We start from the raw sequence: 26,813 nt of genomic DNA on the forward strand, positions 1-26,813 counted from the left end.
CACATCAGCATTTCCTTAAAACTGCCGTACCAAATGGCTTGACCAGCGACATGGTGACGGTTTAACACCCTGATTTACCGATATGGAGGAAAAGCTCCATGTCTGTAAAATGGTCACAACTACTTCTACCTGACTATACAGGATGATTCAGCTGCCCCACCTATGGGTTTTATGCAACCCGCAACACTGAAATACCACGTGCAAGATTTTCATACTTTCTCCCTTGCTATGTGCAAACTATTAGTCCTCTAGGAAACTGAACGGGGCCTTTTTTTTAGGAAATTTAATGTAGTTAAACTTTTTACTGGGATGAGTTTTCACTAGAGGCCACGGTTTTTTCAGTTATTGAAGAAAAATGCGTTTGCAGATCAGCTTTGCACGTGTTTTTTGAACAATTCGAAAACTGCGGCCTCTAGCGAAAACGCGTCCCAGCACAAAACTACATTAAGTTTCCTACAAAAAGGTTCTGTTCACGTTTTCTGTGGCCTAATAATTAGCGCTTACCAAGACTACGAAAATCTCGTGTGTGATTTTTGGAGGCACTGCAGGTTGCATAAAACCCATAAGTAGGGGAAGCTGAGTCACTCTATACGTCACACCTCGAATGTAACCTATCGGTCGCGCACATGTGATGTGTGGCTGTATGACTGTCACGCATATCAATGCCCTTCTTATGTTAAATGGGTACACCAAGTAGATTGCGTTCTAAAGTGGCCTCAACAATTTTTTGCGACTTATCATTATGCCGTCCGGGACACCACATTGTTGTCGTCTGCATAGTATCGCTCAGTGGTCGGCGATACCGGAGTGGTGTATTGAGCATAGTATGGCGCAATGGCCGGCGACAGCACGTTAATATCTTTTGTATTCTGTTGGTCTTTTGTTTAGGTAACAATAAGTTACACACTTCAACAAGTGTTTTATTTTTATAAGTATTTGTGCTCTTACATCACAGCGGACGAAAGAGACAATAGGATTATTTATGATGAATGCGCGGACGTCTTGTCTGACGTTCCGGACGACTTGGCCGATTATGAAGACATTGGATATCAAAAAAATGAAAGTGAAGCACAACAGTAGGAAGATAGTGAAATACGTCCAATAAGAATTTGCGAACGCTACGGTTGTCAACTGTTTCTGATGAATCAGACGAAGAAGACCGCGCTCAGTGGTCAGACTTTGATTTACCAAGGACCAATAATAAATTTGAAGGATCCTCGGGTCCAAAAATATTTCCCAAAGATGCACAGAGGGTCGAGGATATCGTACAATTATATATTGGGAACGATCTATTTGAATATATTACCAACGAAACCAGCAAGTACTACAGTAATAATTGCAATAGAAGGAAACTGGATTTAAAAATGCCAAATTTGTCGACGTTACGGGACCCCAACTTAGAAAATGGTTTGGGCTTGCTATCATTATGGGAACTGTAAGAAAACAACGATCAATGGTTGTCGTCACCTAATCCGTTGATAGACACACCGATATTTCGCAAAAAAGATGGCCCGCAACCGATTCAGACAAACATAATTTTCACATTTTTCCGACAGCTACAACAGACTGGATAATGGCGACCGGCTTGTCAAAGTGCAATTCGTAATTGATAATTTTTCCAAAAAGTTTAAACAAACATTTAATCTAAGTGAAAACATCTCAATTGATGAAGGAATGATACCGTGGCGTGGGCGGTTAAATTTTGAAGTTTACAATCCGTCGAAAATTACGAAATAAGGCATACTCATTCGGGTGCTGTGTCATTCGAGTACGGAATTCATTATTCAAGATATATTACGGCGCTGGACAGCCTTTAACAAAAACAGTGATGGAACTATTGACACCTTCTGATGAAAAGTGGCATCACCTCTGTATGGATAGTTACTGTAACAGTGTTTAACTTGCAAAGAAGTTACTTAAAAAGAAAATTCGAGTTTGTGGAACGATATGGTAAAATAGAGGATTTCCGGAAAATTAAAGCGCGCAAAAGTCAAAGTGTTTGAAGCTTGTCATCAACGGTAACATGAAAAGCGGCCGGCGACAAGTCAAGTAATCCGAATTAGCGCTCCCGGTGCCAAGCGAATAAATTTGTACGAGACGTGCGGACGGCAAAGTGTTAAAACACTCACTGTTAGACTGCCAGTCTACAGTTCCTGTCACGGTCGAGCACAAGATAACAACAAATCTCTAACGGTTTTCGCTGTACTCATTCACTGCCCACTACTAACGTCGTATGCTTGAGCAACATTCAAAAATCCCTTGAATGAACAATTTATAATCTTGTAGGTTCAGGTGAAATATTATGTTCCTTGGTCCGTTCGGCGCCGACAAATAGCTCACTTTGTTAGGGCCCTGTATCCTCACACGTCGCATTGTTTACTACTGTTGTGTCACTTTAAGCTTATTCTTTACCGTGGTTGCATGTAGAGCTTAAAGTATCGATAATTACGTAGCAGCATTTGGTTGAATTGTATCCAGCAGCAGAAATAATCTTTTTTGTTGACAACATTTTAAAAACCGTAAACAGGAGGTAGAGAAACGCCTACCGTCTTACTGTACTACTCTGTCCGGCGTCAACAACACTGAATTTTCTTTAAATGTAGAAAAATCTCGGCGTTGGGAAACAATTTGTCTGCCATTTAATAGGATTTATTAAGAATTTACCCTCGAAGACGGAGAACAATTCGTTCCATAGTAGTGAAAATTGTCCTAATATTGCCGATATAACAGGTTACTCGTCGGGCATGTGTTCTAATCACGAAAAGTAAGTAGCCTTGACGCCGGTCAGAGGACTACAGTGCCGCACTTACGCCTTCCTCTGCCGCCCGATTACAGTTTAGCGTGTGCGGTCTCCCAGAAAGCCGACCCAGCACCGCCTGGCTCTGTTCTTCGTCTGGCATCTGGCGCAGCAGCGGCCGCTCTGCTAACGCCTTCTGCTTCGCGTTACGTCACGCTGACAGCGCCAGCGCGTAATCGTTTACAAGACGGACAGTGCCTTCCGTGAGCTGCTCCAACTCCCGACGTATCGCTCCCGTAGGAACCTCGAAGACAAAAGCAGACACGACGCACAGCTGCAGTCGTTCGTCCCGCCACTGCAAAGGGAAGATTGTGGTACAAAGCTGAGTGCTCTCTGTCACACTCTTCAATTGTGTGCAAAAGCCGTGTAAATGTAGAGTGGAAACGGCCGCAGTTTTAGCACAGTGTGTCCGCATTTAGCTGCCGGAAGACGCAGAGGAATATGGGGACGTCGCACACTCAGCAGATAACGCAATTACTGTGAGATATAGCAGGACTTCCGGTTTCAAATTGCAGATTTGAGCCTGGATCGGGAGTCTTCAGCGAGGTCAAAATGTTGAAAAAATAAAATACTCCACTTCCTAAACCCCAAAATGCTTCATATATTAGTCATTAACTACAGAAAGTCGAATAGTGATGTGTGAGTTATAAGAAACTGGCGATAAGAAGAAAACCTTTACATGTCACAACCGGGTGCAGTAACATTCGTAGTTCGACAGAGCTTCTTGTCAACAGCATATACTGCCCACTCTCTCTCTCTCTCTCTCTCTCTCTCTCTCTCCGCTCTTGGCGAGTTTTAACACCCCTCAGAAATATTACCGCGGTGCTACATTACTGTTTCTCTCCCCGTATCTTTTCCGATTTACTTTCTCCAATCGGTGGATCACAATTATTAGATTCATTCAACTTACTGATTTAATCAAACGTAAGTAGATGCAGACAATGAAGGCTGTAGCCGAAAAGAATCAATTATGAATCACCAAATGTATGTCATTTCATGTTCCGATTGTTCTTTCGGCTTTGAAGTGCAAATTACAGCTTCAGTCAGAAAAATCTCGTATTCCACAACACACTGTGAATTTCTTCACACTGTAACTTCAGTTATACTGAAAACGCGACGCGAATGGCTGAACTCAACACCTCGAGATGGGTGCGATTTCATTCCTGTTGTATCGAAAAACACGCCTCGACGCGTCTCCATCTCATTGCCGCTCACGACCAATTGTATCTAATTAAGATATTATGCTCAGCGCACACACAAGAACATTTCATTTAACACAGTCAACAGGAACATATTACTTTTACTTCCAGAATTCATTACTTTACTGCTGGATACAGTTTAACCAGCTGTTGCTGCATGACTATCGATACTTCACAGCTCAGTACGCAAACACTACAAAGAACTGTCGGGCAACGGTCACCTTCAATTATGTTCTGTAAAGAGAACTCCAGATTCATTAGGACCGACTAATAAAACCCCTTTGCTCTCGCCTAAGCCAAAGTGGCCATCAGCGTTTCTAGTGACTCATGTTGTAATATGTATTACCATTTTTGAAACCATATTTTGAAACAGCTGTTCGTGTGATTATTTTAGTGTAACTCGATGCTGGTAGTCGTAATTTAACAACAATAACCGGAATCTGATAAATACCACATAAAAATTTTGTTGGGGTTAGAGATAAGCTGTTAAATAACTTGCTACGCCCTGGAAACTACACTTACTTTCATCGATTGCTGTTAAAATTTGTTAGAAGGTGCCAGAAACAGCCAAGAATGGTAGGAGTATGTCAGCTGGTTTGGCAAAGCAGCCAAATGTCGAAGGAAGAATCAGTAGTGAGAATATCACTGTATGCTAATGAAAAGTTAAAACGTATGGCTCTAGAGGATAGTTTACTAGAATGTGATTCTGACCGTCGATGGAAGTTTTGCTGATTAATGTTATATAAAACAAAGAGAAATCATGTTCCTGCCGAAACAAAATAACGTTTAGCCTGACAGAGCCGCCTATAAAATTTTTGCACTTTATCAGACACGACCGCATACTACCAACTGACTCCTGTGTCATAATTGCACACTTGATTTGCAGCTGCTATTCAAGCTTGCTAGCTTTTCGTTCAGAATACAAGTTAGACCAGCAATTTTTGAGCGGAACTTTGGCCGAGTATTACGTTGACCGGTTAACTATGCAGTCAAGAGTTCCATAAAGACAATGAAAATTCCTACGTTCAGCCCGATGGAACTTTGAGATGAGCATTTGATTTACTCTTAAGATTTAATATTTTGCGGTTTTGTAAGAAACAAAATCTTCACTTCGGTCACGCACATTCTTCCTTGCGCCGTAATTTACGCAAACGTTAGGGTGCTTATCATTAAAGGTTGGCCCATACTAGACCAATAACTTAGTCAAGTAGCGAGAGATTCAATAGCCAGAAGAGTGTGGACAACATTATTTAATCACAGCGTCTGGTAACAAGGTTTTCTGGGCACTGAACACGATCTCTTTGTCAGAGTCTATTAGCAATCAGGTTTCGCTCTAATCCGTCATTCCAGACACCTGTTACGTGTAGATCGGCAACATGGCTCTATGTTAACACAACAGGTTTGGAATAGGCAAGCAGCTGACTTCCCTGGTCGAAAGGGCTTATCATACTGTTTAAACTGCAGTCACTTGCAAGTTTTGTAATAGAAATTTGGAGCAACTTCCAGACACACTGCGTGGAGAAGCATCCGCCGGGGAATTCAGCTGCGAGTTCTCTAAGAAGGGACACATTTTCATGTTTTTCGACTTTTCTTTCAGTTCTTGCAGGATAAGCTCCCACTCGCTCTCGATTTCAGAGTTTTCTTGCAGAGCACCCTTTACTGCAGTCGATCCCTGACGCCAACCACAGTGTGTGAACGGGCACCCACCTACTCGCTGTCTTCTCGTTCAGTGGAGCTATTAAATAACTCGCCACACCACCAAATTAATAGTGTCGTGTGAATCAGCTTTCACCGACTGATAGAATGAAGTATCTTACAAACATGAATAGAACAACAGTGACGTTGCACCTTACGTGTTTCAACCGTATGTTTACATTGTGTGTTTACGATCCAGCACTGATTTTAGTATCAAATATTGCTCTCGTTAGTACAAATTCAACTGACACGTAAACTTTTCGGGTTGATTCTTGCGAAGAAGAAAACAGCAACGGGCCACTGTTTCCACTGTTTGTTTAGACACACAGCGCCGTTTAGAACCGAGAGGATGATCTTCAGACGGCTGTTCACGTCTACGACACATTTTTTTAAAAATTCACATGAGGTTTTTACTCTATTTCCCCTTGTGTTTAAAGGTTCATAGCATAGTAGTGCCGTACAGAAAAAACGATGTTAGGAACGACCTCTTTAAATGTAACGATAGCTAAGTAGTAGTAGTAGTTAAAGTAGTAGTAGTAATAGTAGTAGTAGTTGTATTTTACTTACGTTGAAAATCCTCCGTTATTTTGCCGCAAAAGTAAAATATAACAACTACTCAACTTCAAAGATTTGTTTACAGTGTGTTGGTTGCTTATCACTAAAAGTCACGTTCAAGTAGACCATGTCTAGTGTGTTTTTTCGGCTGTAGGACACCTCCATTCCACGAATCTTTCACCTCATGGGAGAATATAGAGCGTCTGAAGATGAACCTGTCGGTTCGAAATCTGTAACAGTGTTATCTGCATAAATAAACAGCATTATCAACAGTAACTGGTTGCTGTTTTCTTCTTCGCAAAAACCATCCTTTTATTTTATACACAGTCGCAGTCTCGAAGCGCCACTTTTCGAGAATATAGCAGTAAACTTCTAGATCAAGTCCATCATCTAACTGGGCTCAAATTTCGTCCATGACCTACGCTGACAAGAAATACATTATCACTTCAGCAAGATACACGCTCAAGTTTAGTCTAAACTAGTACCTGTGATTGGAGATGTTCCACGTGGTCTCCTAGCATTTGGATACAATACTGCACTCATCTCTGCAGGCCCTCCCCCTCCCTGGAACATCTCACAAATCTTGACAAGACCGTGCAGCTCGCTGCTTCAGACCTTTAACAGTATTAACTACGGTACTAGACATGTGACCAGAGATGACCACAGACAGAGCAATCCAAGTGACCCAGGAGACCAAGGTACAAACCCCGATCGACCTATCCAACTTGGACTGTACTGACACCTCAGATGCCTTACATCAGCAGCAGAGTGTATCAGCGCCCCACTACGTATGGTCCACATTCCTCAACGTTGCGCAAGGTCAGACCCTCACCCAATGCTGGAATACCTCGACGCAGGAACACAAGACATACTCGTTCGTGAAATTGTATTGGAACAATGTATAGTTCAACAAAACAATCATATAGACCAGATACTTAATGAGATACACTGATACGCCAAAACATTATGACCACTGGCCATCACGACGTTGGTTGCCGCCTGGTGGTGGTGTGGGCATGTAACGCTGTAGCAGAAGTATGTAAGCGAAGCAGACACGGGACGGGGGTCACCCTATTGCAAATGGGGGAAGTCAAATCAAAATGGTTCAAATGGCTCTGAGCACTATGGGACTCAACTGCTGTGGTCATTAGTCCCCTAGAACTTAGAACTACTTAAACCTAACTAACCTAAGGACATCACACACATCCATGCCCGAGGCAGGATTCGAACCTGCTACCGTAGCAGTTGGGGGAAGTCCACTGAGGTAAGCGACTCTGACGAATGGCAGATTATTATTATAATGCGGAGCCTGTGAACGAGTATCCCGGAAATGGCGAAGCTGATCGATTGTTCACGTGCTACAGTTATGAGCGTCTACGGAAAGAGGTAGAACAGCAGTGAAACTATTACTAGGCGCTAAATGACTGGACGTCCACGACTCTTCACAGGACGTAGGGCTCGGAGGTTTGTCTGCTCTGTACAGAAGGACAGATGGTGATCTGTGCCATCTCTGCCGAAAGATCACAATGCTGATGCGCGCACAAGTGTTTCGGAGTACACCGTTCATTGCACATTGTTAAACGTGGAGTTCCGCAGCAGACCACCCCTACGTGTTCACACGTTGACCCAAAGACATCGTCAATTACGATTGCAGTGGGCACGGATCCATCGGGATTCGATCGTCGATCATTGGAAACGTGTCGGCTCTTCGGGTGGGTGAATCATATTTTTACTACGCTGGGTAGATGGTCGTCTCCACAAACGCTATCATCGAGATGAACGACGGCTCGAAACGCATCGTGCCACGGACGCAGGCTGGTGGGACCGGTATTATGCTATGGGAGACATTCCCCTGCTCTCGTATGGGGCCTACAGTAGTAATCGAAGACACACCGACAGCTGTTAACCACCTGCATCCCTCCATGCTTGATGTCTTCCCCGACAGCGATGTCATCTTTCAGCAGTATAATTGCCCTTGTCTCGGAGCCAGAATCGTTCTACAGTGGTTTGAGGAGAATTTTAAAGAATTCAGGCTGATGTCTCGGCGACCAAATTCCCCTGATGTAAATCATTTGGAACCCATATGGATCGCTATGAGACGCCATCACCGCGTACGTAAGTCGGCGGCCCACGAAAGTACAGGTTATTCAAAAGAATGGAAATTTTGGAACATGCTGCAGCAATCAGTGATGTATTTCGTTCCAAAGACGGACAAACAAGCTATTAAGCAGGTGGTCATTATATTTTCGCTCATCAGTGTACGTTCCTGATGCGTTAACTGACGAATAACATGCAGGTTTGCAGCAGATTCGAGCCGAATTGCATAGGGAGTAAATCGAGACGTTTAGAAGTGAATTACATTTGTACGAGGGCTATCCACAAAGTACATTACGTTTTGGAAATAAAAATAAAGTATTGGAATTTTTTTATTATATACAGATGAAAGCCACACTTTAATACTACTATTCTACATAGTTGCCATTTAAATTAAGGCACTTATAGTAGCGATGGACGAGCTTGGAAATTCCTTCGTCGTAAAATTCGTCTGCCTGCGCCTTCAACCACATGGTTACCTCTTCTTGAAGCTGTACGCCGTCATCAAAACACTGCATGGTCAACCACTTCTTCATTGCTGGGAGTAAGTGGAAGTCGCTCGGTGCCAGGTCGGGACTGTACGGAGGATGAGGAAACAACTCCCACTTGAAAGATTCGAGAACTTAGCGAGTGGCATTTGCCTTGTGGGCCCGGGCGTCGTCGTGAATCAGCGAGATCTTTGAGCCCAACTTTCCCCTGCACTTGTTTTGTATTGCTCCTCTGAGGTTGTGCAGAGTTTGGCAATACCTTTGACAGTTTATTGTAGTGCCTCTTTCCAGGAAATCCACAAAAATCACACCTTTTCTGTCCCAAAAGACAGTCATTACGTGGTTGAAGGTGCAGGCGGCCGAATTTTACGACGAAGGAATTTCCAAGCTCGTCCATCGCTACGATAAGTGCCTTAATTTAAATGGCAACTATGTAGAAAAGTAGTATTTAAGTGTGGCTTTCATCTGTATATAATAAAAAATTTCCAATACTTTATTTATTTTTAATTCCAAAACGTAATGTACTTTGTGGATAGCCCTCGTAGTAACTACGAAAATGTTTCACACTGAAGACAGAGGCAGTTTGTAACCGCTTATTGGCGAAGTTGACTGCAATGTTTTTGCTCGTATTATCACTAACTTTCAGTTGCGTCGGTTTCCATTATTAATTATGGCACGGCCTGTATTCGTTACAATTGAAGCACTGTAGGAGTCGCACCTACGATTTGGTGTTCATTGTGCAGCATGACACTGGAGGCGTTAGTGAGAGGAGGAGACGGCAGCGTACTCACAGTTGAGGACGTACTCCTCGGCGGCCACCTGCTTGAAGTGGCGGTGGAACTTCTTCTGGCGGTACTTGGAGGAGTGCGCCGGCTCCGGCGAACCCGAGGCGACGGACGGCTGCTCCGAGGAGCCCCTGGCCGCGGCGGCCGCGGCGGCGGCAGCCATCGCCTGCTGGTGGTGCGTCATGGCGGGCGCGCTCACGCTCAGCTGCTTGAGCTGCCTGCGGGCACACGAAGCGAGCCACCGGTCACACACCGCCGCCGCTGCTGCAGGGGTTCTGGGTGGGCTGCTGGCTGCTCGGCTGGTAATTGGGTTGGATGGTAGCTGGTTGGTCCCGCGAGTCAACAAACGAAACAGCGCGGTAGTGGCGTCAAGATAAATTTGGTCAGGCTGAAGCAGTGGCAGTGAAAGTACTATTAAACTCAGAGATGAGAAGTGAAACTACAAGTGACTCAAAAAGAATGGGAAATTTTGGAACATGCTGTAGCAATGCTGCGAAGCAGGTGGCGCCGAATGACATACAGAATGCTGTTCGCACTGTTTTACCGTTTAATAAACAGTAACCACGGAGCATGGAAAGGTGTTCAAAAAAATTTGTGTGAAGTATTATGGGATTTAACTGCTAAGGTCATCAGGCCCTAAGCTTACACACTACTTAACCTGAATTATCCTAAGCACACACACGCCCATGCCCGAGGGAGGACTCTAATCTCCGCCGGGACCAGCCGCACAGTCCATGACTGTAGCGCTGGAACGGTGTACAGCGTGCCTTTACTATAAAAGCCTGTTACAAGAATGGAAACGTGGAGGCCACGAATCGGGAATTTCGGTGTCATCTTAACATCGGACGGCACGATCGTGTTCCCTCAGCGCGTGCAATCAACACCCGAGTGCGCAATTTTGAAGCAACGGGTTCTCCATTCAAGAGGCAATTTGCAGGGAGACCTCGAACCGCTCGTGCGGGAGACACTATCGAGGCTGTGCGAACTGCTTTCGTAAGAAGCCTACAGCGTTCTGAGTCTCTGCAGTTAAGTCGTTCAAGTGTTCATTGAGTACTGAACGTGGATTTAACGTTCCATCCGTACAAGCTGCAGATCGTTCTGTTACCTCATCCTAAAGATTTGCTAAAGAGCAGACAATATGCTGAACGCCCGTTAGCAAAACTGCACGACGACAAGAATTTCCTTAACAGCCCGTGGTACCACATCAGTGGCGTCGTCAATACACAGCATTGTCGCTATTGGTTCCAGCAAAATCCACGTCAGCTACCCGAGCGTTCACTGCACAGCTGCAACGCGCGTCATGTTTTCGAGTGGCACAACACGCCCCTACTCTCCTGAAGATCATAATGGATACACAAACACTGTAACGTCTGTTCCATAAGTTGCCATGATGCAAAGTTTTGTTGCGCAGCCGGCCGCGGTGGTCTCGCGGTTCTAGGCGCGCAGTCCGGAACCGTGCGACTGCTACGGTCGCAGGTTCGAATCCTGCCTCGGGTATGGATGTATGTGATGTCCTTAGGTTAGTTAGGTTTAAGTAGTTCTAAGTTCTAGGGGACTAATGACCACAGCAGTTGAGTCCCATAGTGGTCAGAGCCATTTGAACCATTTTGTTGCGCATAAACTGCCCCATTATTCTGCCAACAATTCATCTCAGCATGACGGAGCTCCGAAAGGAATATTGATAGGAGCTGTGCTACGATTGTTTGGTAACCTTGTCATTTCAAGGCACGGTGACACTGCATGGTCCCCAACATCACCTGACCTGACAGCGTGATTTTTTCTTGTGGGGCCACCTGAAGATCGCGTTTTACCGTACTCCACCTGCTATGATCGAAGAACTTAAAAAAAGAATACGAGAGGAATTCTCCAGATTCCTATTGCAGTGTTAGGTCGAGCCATGCATATAGTTCCTATCAGCCTGCAGGAATGTGTGCACCGAGGGGAGCCAAATGAAGATGCTTGTGACATTCGACAATGACATACTATGTATTGATAAAGAAACATGTCTAAAACAATTGTGCTTATTCATTTATCTCCATTCCAGAATTTCCCATTCTTTTGAGTCATCTTGTATAATAATCGGGTAGGTATGCATGCCAGAGAAGACAAGCTCACCCCGGGACTCTCATGTGTCGAGGAACATCTCACGTCGGCCACATCTGACTCACGATAAGCTAATGCAGGACGAAGACAGTAACGGGATAAATGTCTTCTACCCGAGAGATTCATAATAGTAAAAGAGAGAAGAGTAAAATGTGATGAACATCAGTACGGACCGACAATCGTAAAATAAGGCGAGATAAATAATGAGTTCAGTACACGGGTGGGCGCTGTCGAGCTAATCGCGAAGCTCAACATGCGGGGTGGGGGGTTGCTCCCACAACTTTCCCACCCACCCAACACCACTCTCTGTGTGTTAAAGATGGGAACAGATCTATTGTCTCGGAGACAGCACATAAATCTGTTCAACTGTTCTTCAACCGACATCTGGGCTCAACGCTAAAGAACTCCTTAATGTTTTGCCTTCGTCAGAGAGCTAGTCCTAACAAGGTAAAACTGGTTGCGGCAGAGAAAAGTGCTAACCGCATCTGAAAGCAATTAAAACACAGAGACAGCCCAAGCACGTGGTTGGGGAGGTAGGCTAGAGAGCTAGCTGTAGAATAACCAGAGGGTGTTAACGAGAACGGAACCCGGGACCTCCGCGGGAGCAGCCAGTGCTGGGAAGGGCAAAGGAACAGCACCTGCCGTGAGGAATACAGCGTGCAAGTGCCGCGCTGGCCGAGTCCGTAGCGACGCGCAGTGTCCGGAAAAGGGCGTGCCGTGAAGACGACTCGAATTTTTAACGGCCATAACCGAGCAAAGTGTGGATGCGGCGAGTGCACTCAACGAGGAACCTCCGTCTCGCCCACGCACTAGGAATATCTGTGGAGTGAGCAGTCAGGTGCGCACAACGGAATTTTTGTCGCCACGTACACCGACTTCTTAAGTCGCGCGACTGTGGCGTGGAGTAAGGTTTGCCCGAAGATTCTGAATATCACTGCATCTGTAGTGCAGACAGAATCTGGTCAGATGTACCGGTGATTTTTCATTCAAGTCTTAAGCATCTTAATAGCTTCCACTCGATACCTGGAATGGATCTGGCTTAAAGTTTTGAACAGAGAAACTCAAGGCCTGTTCGCTGGTTTTCAACAAGTGTGTCAACTCAGATGTCAGTTTTTTTTATGGAAAGAAGAGACAGACATAACCATTTTTTACGCCTTGTGCTGAACTTTACTTGATTAAAAATCTGTTTCAAGTACGCCAATATGAAAATTTCGAGACCCAGTAATTTAGTTATTTATTACACACCGAAACACCTCCAGGCATTTAATTCTTCTACTAGCATATCATTGAATGGTGTAATCTTTGCTCATCCTTGGCGAAATTAAAATTTTGGTAGCACATAATCATACACCAGGTCATTTGAACTTTAAAATAAGCACAATGCTGTGGAAACTGAATACTACGAAGCAAATGACACAGAATTTCGTTAACATTTGTTATCTGCATGTGAACATTGCTCGAAATGTGTATACATTCAACTGATAGACTGCCAGCACACTCGCTCCTCAATACTGGTTTTATCTGTAATTTTTCTTGTACACATGTGGCGATAAAGTTGCATCGGTTAGTCACACGATTTTATGCCTTCATCACACTGCGTCTCAGTATTAACGCCCTATACGCCTCTTACTAGTACGACAACTACAGTTACCTTTGCGGTACTCACTTATGAGAAATAACTTGCCTTCCTTTAATGAATTTATTTTCTGTCTGCAGCAGCATCTTCGCTGTTAATAACATATGTGTGAAAGCAGAACAACCATGTCCAATATTGTGGCTGACGTCTTAGCGGAAAATGTGAAGAATAGTGTTTTACTAACGTCACCATTTCGGTTTGCTTGACCACATGCGCAGCACCCTCTCCTCACCCCATTGATATCCCTTCTCCTCCATGTTCTGTTCAATAAACATCAGCGCAAGTCCTAGGAGCTCATCCCTATTCGACTGGCGCGACAGCGGCGTAGCTGTCACTATGGACAAAGCAACCAATACGACACTGGCTTTGTAACGACATGCCCATCTCTTTTATCTAAAGCAACTGTATGAACGATGTTACACCGCGTACTGTACACTTAGTCTCAACTTACTAGCAGGGAATGGTAACGGTATTGTGGTCTTCAGTCCAAAGACTTGTTTGACGTACAGTGTATCTCCGTGCTGGTCTATCCTGCACAAGTTTCACCACCGCAATCTATATCCGTTTCAATCTGCTTTCTGTAGTCTAGCTTTGCACTTTCTACAACTTCAAGGAATTCCCTCCTCCCCCTCATACTCACCTCTTTTAGCAGATTCACTGTTCTGTGATGCCTCAAGATGTGTACTATGAATCTGCGTATTGTCTAAACCAATTAATACAATACATTTCATTTCTTCCCTATCCGATTCAGAACCTTTCATTAGTTACTCCATCAACGCACCTAATCATCAGCAGCATGGCATTTCAGAACCACCTAGTCTCTCTTTGTCACAGCCATTTGTCGTTCACATTCCACTTCCTTACAAGCTATTCTCCAAATACTTAAAAAAGAAATTCTTAACACTTAAATTCATATTGACATACTACATGGCGTCCTAAATTGACAATCCTGCTGTGACTGCACTGTCTTCTAAGTATGCGAATGGCTTGAAGAATACTTGGCTAATGCAACCCAGTACGAACGTTCAACAGAAACCTAACTACCGTCACGTGTGCACAAAAGAAGGGTAACAGAGTCTCTCATACACAGAAGATTTATTACTTAGTGCCAGCAGCATTAGATTCTTCACTGGCGATGCTGCAATCTAGAGGAAACTGTCGTTTGGGCGAAAGTAAGGAAATGCTGAAGGACTTGGACAAAATTTCTACTCCTGCGAATCGTAAAAATTCGTCTGCAAAGAACCCCGTAGTCTGCGAGTGCGCAATTTCTCCGCATTTTACTTTCTCCCACGAATGGTAGTCCCGTAATGTATGCAGGAGATCTTCTGTGAAGTTTGGAAGAGAGAGCTGTGGAGGAGGAGTCGCGAGTCGTGCAGAGGCAGCTCAGCAGGTTGAGCACTTGCCCGCCAAAGGTAAAGATCCAGGGATCCAGTCCCTATCCAGTACACACAGCCACGAAGTTTCCGATCAGCCCACATTCTGCTGCAGAGTGAAAGTTTAGTCTGAAAAAGCAGCTCTAGTTAAATGTGTATAGAGGCAAGTTAATTTTTATAAGAAAAAGAAAGAATCCGAACACCAGATCACTGGCGAACGTTTTGAGCACGTTATGTTGTACAAATATTTACAGGTGACATAAATAAATTGAAACTATCACGTAAAATCAGTATCGAGGAAGGCGAAAGGAACATTTAGATTTGTTGAAGGTGTGCTGGGAAAGAAGTTAATCTGTAAATGAAATGGCTTTCAAACCGACAGCATTTATCCAGCGTTCATAGACCCTACCAAGTAGACATAACAGAAGAGATCAAGCCAATTCAGAGGATCTTAACAGGTCGGTATAGCACATACGAACATGTAATAGAAATGCTCGGAGAACTCAAACTGGATGCTTAGAAGGAAGCAGATGTGGTTTTCTCTGTATCCTCTTTGGCAACTGTAGAGAATCGATATTGGAAAACTGTGCTACCATTCAACTATCACAATCTTCTGTCGTGTGTACGGAACATGATCATACATTAAGAGATAAGAATTTTTCCCTTCGCTCAACACGGAAGTGAAACAGGACAAACTGGATAATATTGGAACGAAGTAAGCTTCCCCACAGCTTCTCACAGTGCAGTGACTTTCAGAGTATATACATAGAAGTAAATGAACCGGCGTGGATCTGAAGCTTGCTGTTCCCGAAGACGAATCTACTGCGCCGTGAAGTGCGCTAGGCAAGTTATCTCGATTTAGTACAAATCTGATCCTGCCCGAGTTTCCTAAGAGCCTCAGTTAAGAAGCAGAACTCTTATTCTCACAGGGATAGATAATTGTTAAACGCAACTCGCTAAACCAGCTTGTCCCTGCAGAAACGAGGTAAGGGTCCACGTAGCGATCTGGTTCCCAAATTGACTCCGTACCCGGCTGTGCTGGTTGGTACAAGGAAGCGAAGGTATTCGTTGATGTTCTCGTAAACCAGATGTTATTTTGAGATGTAGAACCGACACGGAAGAGTGCGAGTGTGTGTGTGCGCATGTGTGTGTGTGTGTGTGTGTGTGTGTGTGTGTGTGTGTGTGTGTGTGTGTGGCGAGCGCGCGCATGTCAACACACTCGTATCTGGAACTCGACTCGCCAGTCAGCGGGTCCTTTGTGGATTGAGCGGTTTGTTTACGACGGGCAGCGGCGGTAGCCGGCCCGCAGCTGTTAACTGCCTGCCATCTGTCATGCGTTTTGATCCGCTCGGAGACGAGGTTGCGACCTGCATAGCTCCAGGCAGAGCGGTCGCCGCCGTCTTTAGCAGCCTGTGTTGACGGGTCGGCCTGAGGGCGTGAAAAGTAGGCATCCCCGTTGAGGAGGCACGTGGACTTTGCGCCCACGGTCAACGCGCTGCTAATTTGCTGTCATACGCTATGGCTGCCTACGTCAGAAAACAACCGGCCGCAGCAGTATAAGAGACACAATTACCTATTATTCTAGAAATCTGTTATGTTGTAGGGGTCGTGACATTTCTTGGATGAACCCACTGTACTTACATTAACGCACCCTATCTCCACCCGCATCTCGGTCCTGAAGAGGGCCGTTGCAAAGTCGGTCGAAACGTCGGTGAGCCTGGGACCTGGTTTAAATGTGAAGGTAGGTAGGTAGGTAGGTAGGTAGGTTGGTAGGTTGTTTGGGTTGGTCTGTAAAGGGACCGAACTAAAGGGTCATCAGTCCCTTTTTCCTTGTGCAAACAAGACTCAACGTAAAACAATTTCCAAAAGGAGTCGTGGAAAGACAAAGGGCATGAAACCAACGGGGAGCCGATAGGGGAAAACGTACCCTACAAGGAAATCTAGTGGAAGGTATTAAAATAATATAGCAGATTGCCTGGGCTCGCTGATCACAAGAAAAAAGTATGAGAGAGCCACTCGGCAACACACTGAAATCTCCAGCCTAAAGGACAGACACCGAGGCAAACAAACAGCAAAGAAAAAGCGAGGAAGACTGAAAACGGAGGGAGTGTGGAGGCCAGAGGGAGAAGACCAGACGCCTATCCTCAGAGTGTGTGATAATCTCCCCCCCCCCCCCCCTCTCCTCCCCTCACGAATAAAACGTAAAACATCAGCCATTTAGGCATTCTCTCCCAACAGCGTTGGCAGTGTGGCGGGAAGATTAAAAGTCCGCGGTACAGCGGCTAAAATTTGGGAGTCCAAGAAGACGTGGACTGCCCAATTGGATAAGAGCAAAACACGTCTCCCTGCCACGGTATCCGATATATCACATGTGCGATTATTGAAGGTGCTATGGTTTATTATTTAATTCCTTGTTTCGGCTCAAACCATTTAACCTTCTCCTACGGCGTGTATCAAAGAGGATGAGCTGCATTTCCAGGATTGAAGCCCTGACATGAAATCCATTGAAAGTCTCTGGGCGGAACTGGAGCGTCGGTTGCCTGACACGTGTCTTCGCTCACGATCCTGGCAAAAGCTGCTCACTGAATCGAAATATTTATGAAAGCACAGTTTTTTATTTTAAAATGACTTTTTAAGCGCTTCTTCAGTGACAAGCACTACAGCGCATGATTCCGGCGCATCCGATGAAGCGGGGTGTGAGCTGAGTATGGTATTGTCGGCGGTATATACGAGGGTCAGTCAAAAAGTAATGCCTCCTACTTTTTTTTCTACGTTTAATTGTCAGGAAATTTAAATGCAATTACATAGGTTGAAAACCACAACATTGAGGATCATTTTGTCATTTTTCAATGTAATCTCCGCCCATCTCTACAGTTTTGGTCCATCTTTGAACAAGGGCATGTATCCCAGCACGGTAAAAATCACAGCTCTGCTTCCTAAGCCATTGACGCACGGATGTTTTGACGGCCTCCTCATCTTCAAAATGAATCCCACGATGAGCTTCTTTTAGTGGCCCGAACAGATGGAAGTCTGAGGGTGCCAGGTCAGGGCTGTATGGGGGATGAGGCAAAACTTCCCATCCAATTTTGACAATCTCGTCAGAGGTGTGACGACTGGTGTGTGGTCTTGCATTGTCATGCAAAAGAAGAACATCTGCCATTGATTTTGTTGGGCGAACTCGCTGAAGACGTGCTTTAAGTTTTTTGAGGGTTGTGACGTATTGAACAGAATTTATTGTGCATCCCTGCTCCAAAAAATCAACCAGAATCACACCCTCTGTATCCCAGATAACTGTTGCCATAACTTTCCCTGCCGATCGCACAGTTTTGAATTTTTTCTTCCTCGGCGAGCTTGTGTGACGCCACTCCATTGACTGCCTCTTTGATTCGGGTTCAAAAAAAATGCACCCATGTTTCGTCCCCGGTCACAATTTTTTTCAGAAACTCATCTCCCTCCAAACGGAAGCGCTGCAAGTGTTGGGAGGCTATTGTTTTCCTTGCCTCTTTATTCTGATCGGTTAACATTCTTGGAACCCACCGTGCACAAACTTTTGAGTACCCCAATTGTTTACTCGTAATAATCGTGATCACACTGCCTTTACTAAGAGAAATAATGCGACACACTTCATCTGCAGTCACCCGACGGTCACCACGAATGATGTCATCAACTTGCTGAATGTTGTGTGGAGTCACTGCACTCACCGGCCTGCCGCTCCGCTTTTCGTCAGTCAACGGTGTTTGCCCTTCAGCTTCCTTACAACGACGAACCCATCGTCTAACAGTGCTGACATCCACTGTCACAACACCATACACCTTCTTCAGTCTTTCATGAATGCGTATGGGCGTTTCACCTTCTGCATTCAAGAATTCAATCACACAACGCTGTCTCAAACGAACATCGATGTCGGCCATCTTACAAACTTCTGCTGTGCTGCCACCTGTTGACACAGAAAGTTACTACTGCAGTGGATTGCAAAAGAAGGTTTGAGGAATGGTGCCAAATTCAAATTTTTCACTTAACTTAATTTTTTTAAGTAGAAAAAAAAAGGGAGGCATTACTTTTTGACCGACCCTCGTATATTGCACCTGACTGCCTTATTGCCTAGCGGTATCGTGTGGCTCTCTGGGCCACCGGTCTCCGAAACGAAGCACTCGTACTTGTGTACTGTATGTAGGTGTGTCGTATGGAGATGAGTCGTCCGCAATTCTTCCGTTTCTTTGTTGCGATTTCGACAGTCCATCTCTGAGCAACGATCGCTAAGTTTGCATTGGCGCAGATAGGCTTCTGCGAGTGATATGACGAAGTTATGAGCTTTTAAGCGTTTCGGAAAGGACAGAAAAAGGTAAGTGTTTCTCAGCTGTCTTGATGCTAGATCCTTCGGAAACTACGATAGTAAACATGATTAACAGGACTATCGTGACGCACAGTAAACGGGTCAAAAGCAATTTGCGATACTAGTCCACTTGTATGTTTATGGCCGCCGAGACGGTTTTTTTTTTTTTAAGTGTGCGCGCTTACTGTGAAATTGTTTCTTAATCTCTGATTTGTGTGAGGCACAAAATATTGCCACATCTGCTTCGTTTAGTAATGTTGGGAATCTTTTCATTTAAGTAGCTTCACAGTCAGCCTCAAATGACTGTATGTAACGCTGTGTGGAAATATTAATATGATATTGGCAACTACTACTTGGCAACTACTACTCAATATTCTTTAAGTATAATTAAGCTATGCATAGTAGCGTTTTTGTATGGTAGTTTTGGGCTGTCCATTTTAGATGCATCTTAGTTTCTTTTAGTAAAAATACTAATCCGACTGCGATAGGTTACTCTGTTGCCCCACAACCTGCTTTCTGGGAATATTAAAGCTGGTTACATGATTTATTTGAAATATATTGTAAGATTAACGTTGTAGTTGAATTTAGGTATTGCATTGTCTACATCAGCTATATAGTTAGAACTTATTTTCCGGTACTATCTTTGATTTATGTACGGTAAATATTGTGTTTTTGGAAGTACAACGTATCTCTGTCTCCACTGCAGCAGTAGGATTCTTTTTACACTGAGGTTTCTTTCCAAGAAACTTTTTCTTAAGAATATGTGACTGACGGTAATAGTGTTTCGAACTTTTTTCCCGATGCAGGAAATTCTCGTGATCAAAAGTGTTTGTGAGATTTATGTTTCAAAATATCGCCTATAATTTGACGTCATAGTCGACATGTTGTTGATGTATGTCCCACGTTCAGAACCTCATTGGTCAAATCCAACGGATAGTATAACGATTTCTTCTTTTGTCAGTAAACAAAATTACTTTAAGTTACTTTTTAATTTTCGTGCGCCAGCTGTTGATGTATGTAGGCGGTTGTTATCGTTTTTGAAGCTCTTAAAACGGAACTTTCCCTGTCCACTACTTAACTCAGATCTTTATTTCCAATAATGATAGAAGCTGAAGCAATGAATTAAAATTCATGCAAACCAGAGCACTCGAACCCGAGTCTCCTTATTTACCAGATGTGTTTACCACGACTTCAATGTAGCGTTGTGGCTACCACAGCTGCGCAAACTACCTCCAAATCCAGTGCCCCCTCTAACGCAAACTTCAGTTCAAAGTTTCAGCCTATCTTTCTACAAACACTCCACTTCATTTTGAACACCTTTCGGGAGCATTATACAGCAACCTCCATATTGTCCGAGTTTGCGATTATCCGTGTTTAGTTCGGCAATTCTGAAAACCAGCAAATCAACCCTGAATTATTCGTTACAATCAGAAGAATTATTTTCGTCTGGAAAGAAAAATTATGTAGAAAAATGCAGATGGCGAAAACACCTTAGACTGGTTAAATAGCAATGAACCAGGATCTGGTCAGTGAAGTGACGCGAATATATTTAGTGAGCACAGTACGTTTGGTAGAGGATGGCAGCGAAGATGAGTCGCTCAATCCGTTATCACCCACACCGAGGCACTGAATAACGTTATCTGTTGTCGAGTACGCAGGACTAAATTCGTTTGACCAGACCGATGTATTGATTCTTTAAAAGGAAAAAGGTGGGTTGAAAAAAATTAATGAAAAGCGAGACATGGAGGATTGTTTCCCAGAAGCGAAGTGAAAACAAATGCGTTTAAAGGGTATGGTTGTAATTAAGTTGTTTCTGGCGAGTATAGCGTAAGTAATGAATTGGGCATTCAAATGCGACATGTAGCACGTTCTGTAATTTCAAGAAACGGCAGTTTTCTGTAAAAAAGAAATGTATTTTCAGTTTATCCATCTTTTAAAACTAGCCGCTCTTTCTTGGATCCGCATTAAACCGGCTAGTCGGTATTATAAATGTCGTGCTGAGTGGAGCTAACAAAGCATAAGCGTGTGGGGCAGTGGAAGAATATTTTTACGAAGTTATTTAATGTACACAATGTGTCGTCGTGATTCGAATACAATGGTGTGGGTTCGTTACGCTGACCAGTTCAGATTACCAGCTTGAAGTCCACTTATTATTATTATTATTATTATTATTATTATTATTATTATTATTATTGGGTTATGAGGCTCTCAACTGCACGGTCACCAGCGCCCGTGTAAAGTCCCACTTTTTACACAGTCCAAGTATTTTTACAGTCCAATTTAGACACTGGCACAAATAATGATGGTGATGAAATGATGAGAACAACTAGAACACCCAGTACCCAGGCAGAGAAAATATCCAACCCGGGATGCCATGATCCAGAGGCAGCAACGTTAGCCACTAGACCACGAGCTGCGGACGAACTCTATCGAGGATCATCGAAGATCTTTGACATAAACGAGAGCATCAGTCGGAGATCTGGTGTTCAAAAATGCGTAACTGCACAAGATTCCTCAGGGGGAATGGAAGAAAATTTTATCTTCACTGTTCGTCCCTGAACGATTACACTGGAAGCAGCAGGAAAAGTTTGTCATACACGCTATCCGTTATGTGGCTGACGTCTTTGGAACCAACGGCAATGGCTGTCCAGAGTCTTGTGACCAACCACACACGCGGACTGATTTTAACTCATTATTACGTATTCATTGGTTGAATACTCTTGTCACTGGCGGCAAATGTAATAGTGAAAAGGTATCATGTGACTGACATTCATTTATGTGGAGTTCATTATTGTTTCATAATAATGCAGCATAATGCCCAAGGGAATCTTATTCAAACTGTATGCTGAATCGAAACTTCCTCGCAGATTAAAACTGTGTGTCTGACCGAGACTCGAACTCGGGACCTTTGCCTTTCGCGGGCAAGTGCTCTTGGTAGAGTACTTGCCCGCGAAAAGCGAAGGTCCGGAGTTCGAGTCTCGGTCGGGCACACAGTTTTAATGTACCAGGAAGTTTCGTATCAGCGCACACTCCGCTGCAGTGTGAAAATCTCATTCTGTATGCTGAATTGTTGTAAATGAGAAATGTAACCAGGTCATCTACATGTCAATGAATACTCTGCAGAGTAATCATTCAACCGCTTGTAGAGCATTTCTCGATCGTTCCACTCTCGAATAGCACATGGGGGAAAACGAAAACTTACAGCTACCCGTGTGAGGTCTCATTTATTTTATTGCGATGTTCATTTCTCCCTATGTAGGTGGGAGTCAACACAATATTCTCGCATTCGAAAGTTGGTGATTGAAATTTCGTGAAAAGATCTCGCCGCAACGAAAAATGCATTTGTTTTAATGATTGCCACGCCACCTCAACTCTCTCCCGTATTTAGCGGTAATACAAAACGAGCTAGCCTTCTTTGAACTTTTTCGATCTTCTTTGTCACTCCTATCTGATAAGGCTCGCACTCCACCCAGGAAAACTGTAGAAGAGATACGACGCACCTAGTAGATAGTGTCGGAAGTCTCATGCGGCTTTTCGCGGATGATGCTGTAGTATACAGAGAAGTTGCAGCATCAGAAAATTGCAGCGAAATGCAGGAAGATCTGCAGCGGATAGGCACTTGGTGCAGTGAGTAGCAACCGACCCTTAACGTAGACAAATGTAATGTATTGCGAATACATAGAAAGAAGGATCCTTTACTCTATGATTATATGATAGCGGAACAAACACTGGTAGCAGTTACTTCTGTAAAATATCTGGGAGTATGCGTGTGGACCGATTAGAAGTGGAATGATCATACAAAATTAACTGTCGGTAAGGTGGGTGCCACGTTGAGATTCATTGGGAGAGTACTTAGAAAATGTAGCCCATCAACAAAGAAGGTGGCTTACAAAGCACTAGTTCGACCTATACTTGAGTATTGCTCATCAGTGTGGGATTCGTACCAGGTCGGGTTGACAGAGGAGATAACCAAAGATCCAAAGAAGAGCGGCGCGTCTCGTCACAGGGTTATTTGGTAAGGGTGATAGCGTTACGGGGATGATAAGCAACCTCAAGTGGCAGACTCTTCAAGAGAGGCGCACTGCATCGCGGTGTAGCCTGCTGTCCAGGTTTCGAGAGGGTACGTTTCTGGATGAGATATCGAATATATTGCTTCCCCTTACTTGTACCTCCCGAGGAGATCACGAATGTAAAATAAGAGAGATTCGAGCGCGCACGGAGGCTTTCCAGCAGTCGTTTCTTCCCGCGAACAATACGCGACTAGAACAGGAAAGGGAGGTAATGACAGTGGCACGTAAAGTGGCCTCTGCCACACACCGTTGGGTGGCTTGCGGAGTATAAATGTAGATGTAGGCAAGCGTTGTGTAGGGAGTCTCTTCAGTAGATTTGCTGTATCTTCTAAATGTTTTGCCAATAAAACGCAGTCTTTCGTTGTCCTTTCCCACAACTTGTTTAGCGTTTCAGTTTAAAATGTTAGTAATTTTGATACCTGTGTCTTCCAGTTTAAACTGTTCGTAATTACGATCACCATGTATTTAGTCGAATCGACAACCTTTAAATTTATAGGATTTCCGTGCAAAAGAAATTATTTTAGTACTCATGTGGAGGACCTCAGAATGTTAATTGTTCAGGACTACTTCCACTTTGCGCTATCAGCCCAGTAGCTGGACAGCGGTATGTCATAAATGAAACGAATGAAAAAAAATCACAATGATCAGTCAGCGGTTGCCCCTGCCGTGAGATCATTCTGTGAGAGCACCATATAGAATCGACTCAGCGCCGCTTGCCCGCTCTGCGCGGGTCGTGGAGGCGGCCGTTACGCCCCGCCAAATTCGCGATGCAGCGCACTTGTGGCCAGGAAACTGGCGCCACAACAGCTGGCAGGCTTCCCTCACCTGCCGAGGTCGTCGGTTGGCTAGCCGCGCTCGCCGTTAGCACTTCCTGGGAGCAGGAGCGCCTCGTACCGCGCTACTCCTCCACATAATGCGCTCTCCAAGTCTCCAGTTTCGGGTGACACACGCGCCGCGCACAATTAACGCAGTAGACGCGACGTCTGCTGGGCGCTGGTGTAGCCTCTAGTATTGCAGAGCGGGATATGAAGCGCTTTCGAGACAGCTAAGCAAAAGCCTGACAGTCCGAGCACGCAGACGAAGCCATTCACTAATCGTCAAATGCCACTGTATTCGGAAATCATCTGCTACTTCTTACATACAATATATATTGAATCGGCAAGTATTTTGGTAGGCTTTTTGCACCAGTGTGTTAAATTGGAACACGAATTCAAAAAGTATAGAATAAATGACAGCTGCAACAGATTTCGCCGAAGACTTTTCAAATACCGTCCGGAGACGTGGCAACAATGCCACAAAGAAAAATCAACATTTTGAAAACAACGGCAGAAAAAAAAACGCCTCAACTATCTTAAACGAAAAAAATGAATGACAAATACAACCTAAGTTCCAAACCGTATAACGACAAAATAGTGAGAAATCAAAAGTCAGTATATTTAAGCATTTTAGTGAAATAATACGAAAGAACGGCCGCGACGGGGAGGCCAACAAACTCAGGGTAAGGGAGATGGAAATATCCTTCCGCTGTTTACAGATACGTGAAATAAAACATTCATCCCCTCTCAAGCGACATTATAGTTTCTATTAACTGTAATAAAGTCAATGATTATACGCAACCGAACCCCTAGACTTGGCGGAAAAAGGAAATATGGAAGAGAGGAAAAACCTATGAAAAATATTGGGGCCAATAAAACAATGGTAAACGCAGCAACAGAAGTAATGAAGATCTGTGTAAGACGACTGACCAACTAAATGCAACGATGAGAAAACGTTGAGTGATATTTTACTGCCGTGTGGTTAGGATGTATGAAAACAGGATACGCTTGAGAACTTGTCAACCGCCGCAGCAGGTCGCATGCATCGAAGGCGAAAGTAAAAACAATACGCCTCCGGAACATAAACGTCAGTTACAAGCTAGAGTACACTGGCGGTGCGAAAAACAGAGCCGCACGAAACGTCAGTTAATCCCCAGATCTCTGCAATAGAACAACGTGGTCTATTACCAAACGTGAAAGCTGTCGCATCCTGCCTGCAACCGCAGTCCACTGACGTCTACTCGATCTCTGCACGATAATCGTGCGTCATATTCCTGTCTGCTGTCGTCGCGAACTACGGAACTTTCCTTATTGTGTCCATATTTTTTGAGAACAGGTCAAGTGTGAATGTCGTGACTCATAACTCAAATACTAACACTTCGGACTAGCGTCACAAGAATACTTGTTTATTAGTTTTGAACGTTGACCGTGATTGCTCGTTCGGCCTATGTACCACGTCCGAAGTCCAAAAGCCCATGTTGGAGCCCCGGGACAGCCCAGATATTTTAAAAGTAATTTAACAGCTCTGTTATGCTGACAATGCTTTGTTTACGTCAAAAGCGTCAAGTCGTGCATCATACTGTATTTCAGACTAACTCCGTAGTTTATCGGATGAAAAATACCCAACGGTATGTCACATCCACTGATACCTCGAGTAGCAGAGCACTGTCACTCGATGCAAAGTTCGTAGTAACTCGTATTCTGCTTATAACCCAGTCCCTTTTACTGTAGTTTTCATGCCAGGAGTGTGGCCGGCATTTGGATGTTGCTAAGTGACGAATTAACTATCTACATCTAGCCAACATCTATACCCTGCGATATATGGTGGTGGTTAGTGTTTAACGTTCCGTCGACAACAAGGTCATTAGAGACGGAGCGCAAGCTCGGGTTAGGGAAGGATTGGGAAGTAAATCGGCCGTGCCCTTTCAAAGGAACCATCCCGGCATTTGCCTGAAACGATTTAGGGAAATCACGGAAAACCTAAATCAGGATGGGTGGACACGGGATTGAACCGTCGTCCTCCCGAATGCGAGTCCAGTGTGCTAACCACTGTGCCACCTCGCTCGGTCTGCGATATATCTCAGGGTGCGAGACGAATGGTACTTCCGGTTTCATTATGTTGTCCCTCCCATTTTCCTATTGCATTCGCGTACGTGGGAAGAATGATTATCGATAAATCATAGTAATAAGTCTGATTTTTCAGATTTTCTCGTTGTGGTCACAGACGGGTGCGGGAGAAGGCAATATGCCACCCGGCTGTTCTGGGAAAACACACACACACACACACACACACACACACACACACACACACACACACTTGGAATCCCTCTCTAACGCATAACACCTCCCCTGTAGCGTCTACCACTTAATACTGTTGCGTGTCTCCGTAGTGTTCTCGTGCCGACTAAACGATCCCATTACGAAACACGCCTCTCTTCGTTGAATCTTGTCTCTCTCTTCCGTTAATCCAAATATTCCGCAATAGTTAAAACATCTATTTCGTGAGCCACTCCTTTAACAGACGAATTACGTTTCTCTTGGATTCATCCAGTGAATTTCAGCATAGCATCTGTTTTTCTTGCAATTAGTTTGACGTTGTCGTTCGACAGCGTTATTATTAAGAACCGTCGCTCTAGATAAATTGGACAATGACGGTGGAAAGAAGGGAAAATAAACGTTCCAGTATTCGCCTTGTGTGATCTGGGGATGGACAGAAATGCACCTTAATCAGCTACTACCCAGGTTGACGACAAATTGGTCGAAGCACAGCTGCCCAAGTTAGAACCAAACAGAGCATTTACATTAGAAAATAGGTAAAAATAAAGTAGTTTATATTGTAAATAAAAGCAGGTAGGAAATTGCCCATGAAC

The 26,813-nt window shown here is 44.2% G+C and overlaps 1 protein-coding gene across 1 annotated transcript in view; it reads right to left on the minus strand.

The window, feature by feature from the left end:
- LOC126282309 (serine/arginine repetitive matrix protein 1-like) overlaps positions 1-26,813 on the minus strand; it is a 1,097,707-nt gene that overhangs the window by 56,820 nt on the left and 1,014,074 nt on the right. Inside the window, exon 6 of the mRNA XM_049981964.1 lies at positions 9,620-9,831. Coding sequence (XP_049837921.1) covers positions 9,620-9,831 — 212 coding nt within the window. The remainder of the gene's footprint in view (positions 1-9,619; positions 9,832-26,813) is intronic.

This window comes from Schistocerca gregaria, chromosome 7, assembly GCF_023897955.1.
Source record: "Schistocerca gregaria isolate iqSchGreg1 chromosome 7, iqSchGreg1.2, whole genome shotgun sequence".
Classification (NCBI taxonomy): Eukaryota; Metazoa; Arthropoda; class Insecta; order Orthoptera; family Acrididae; genus Schistocerca; species Schistocerca gregaria.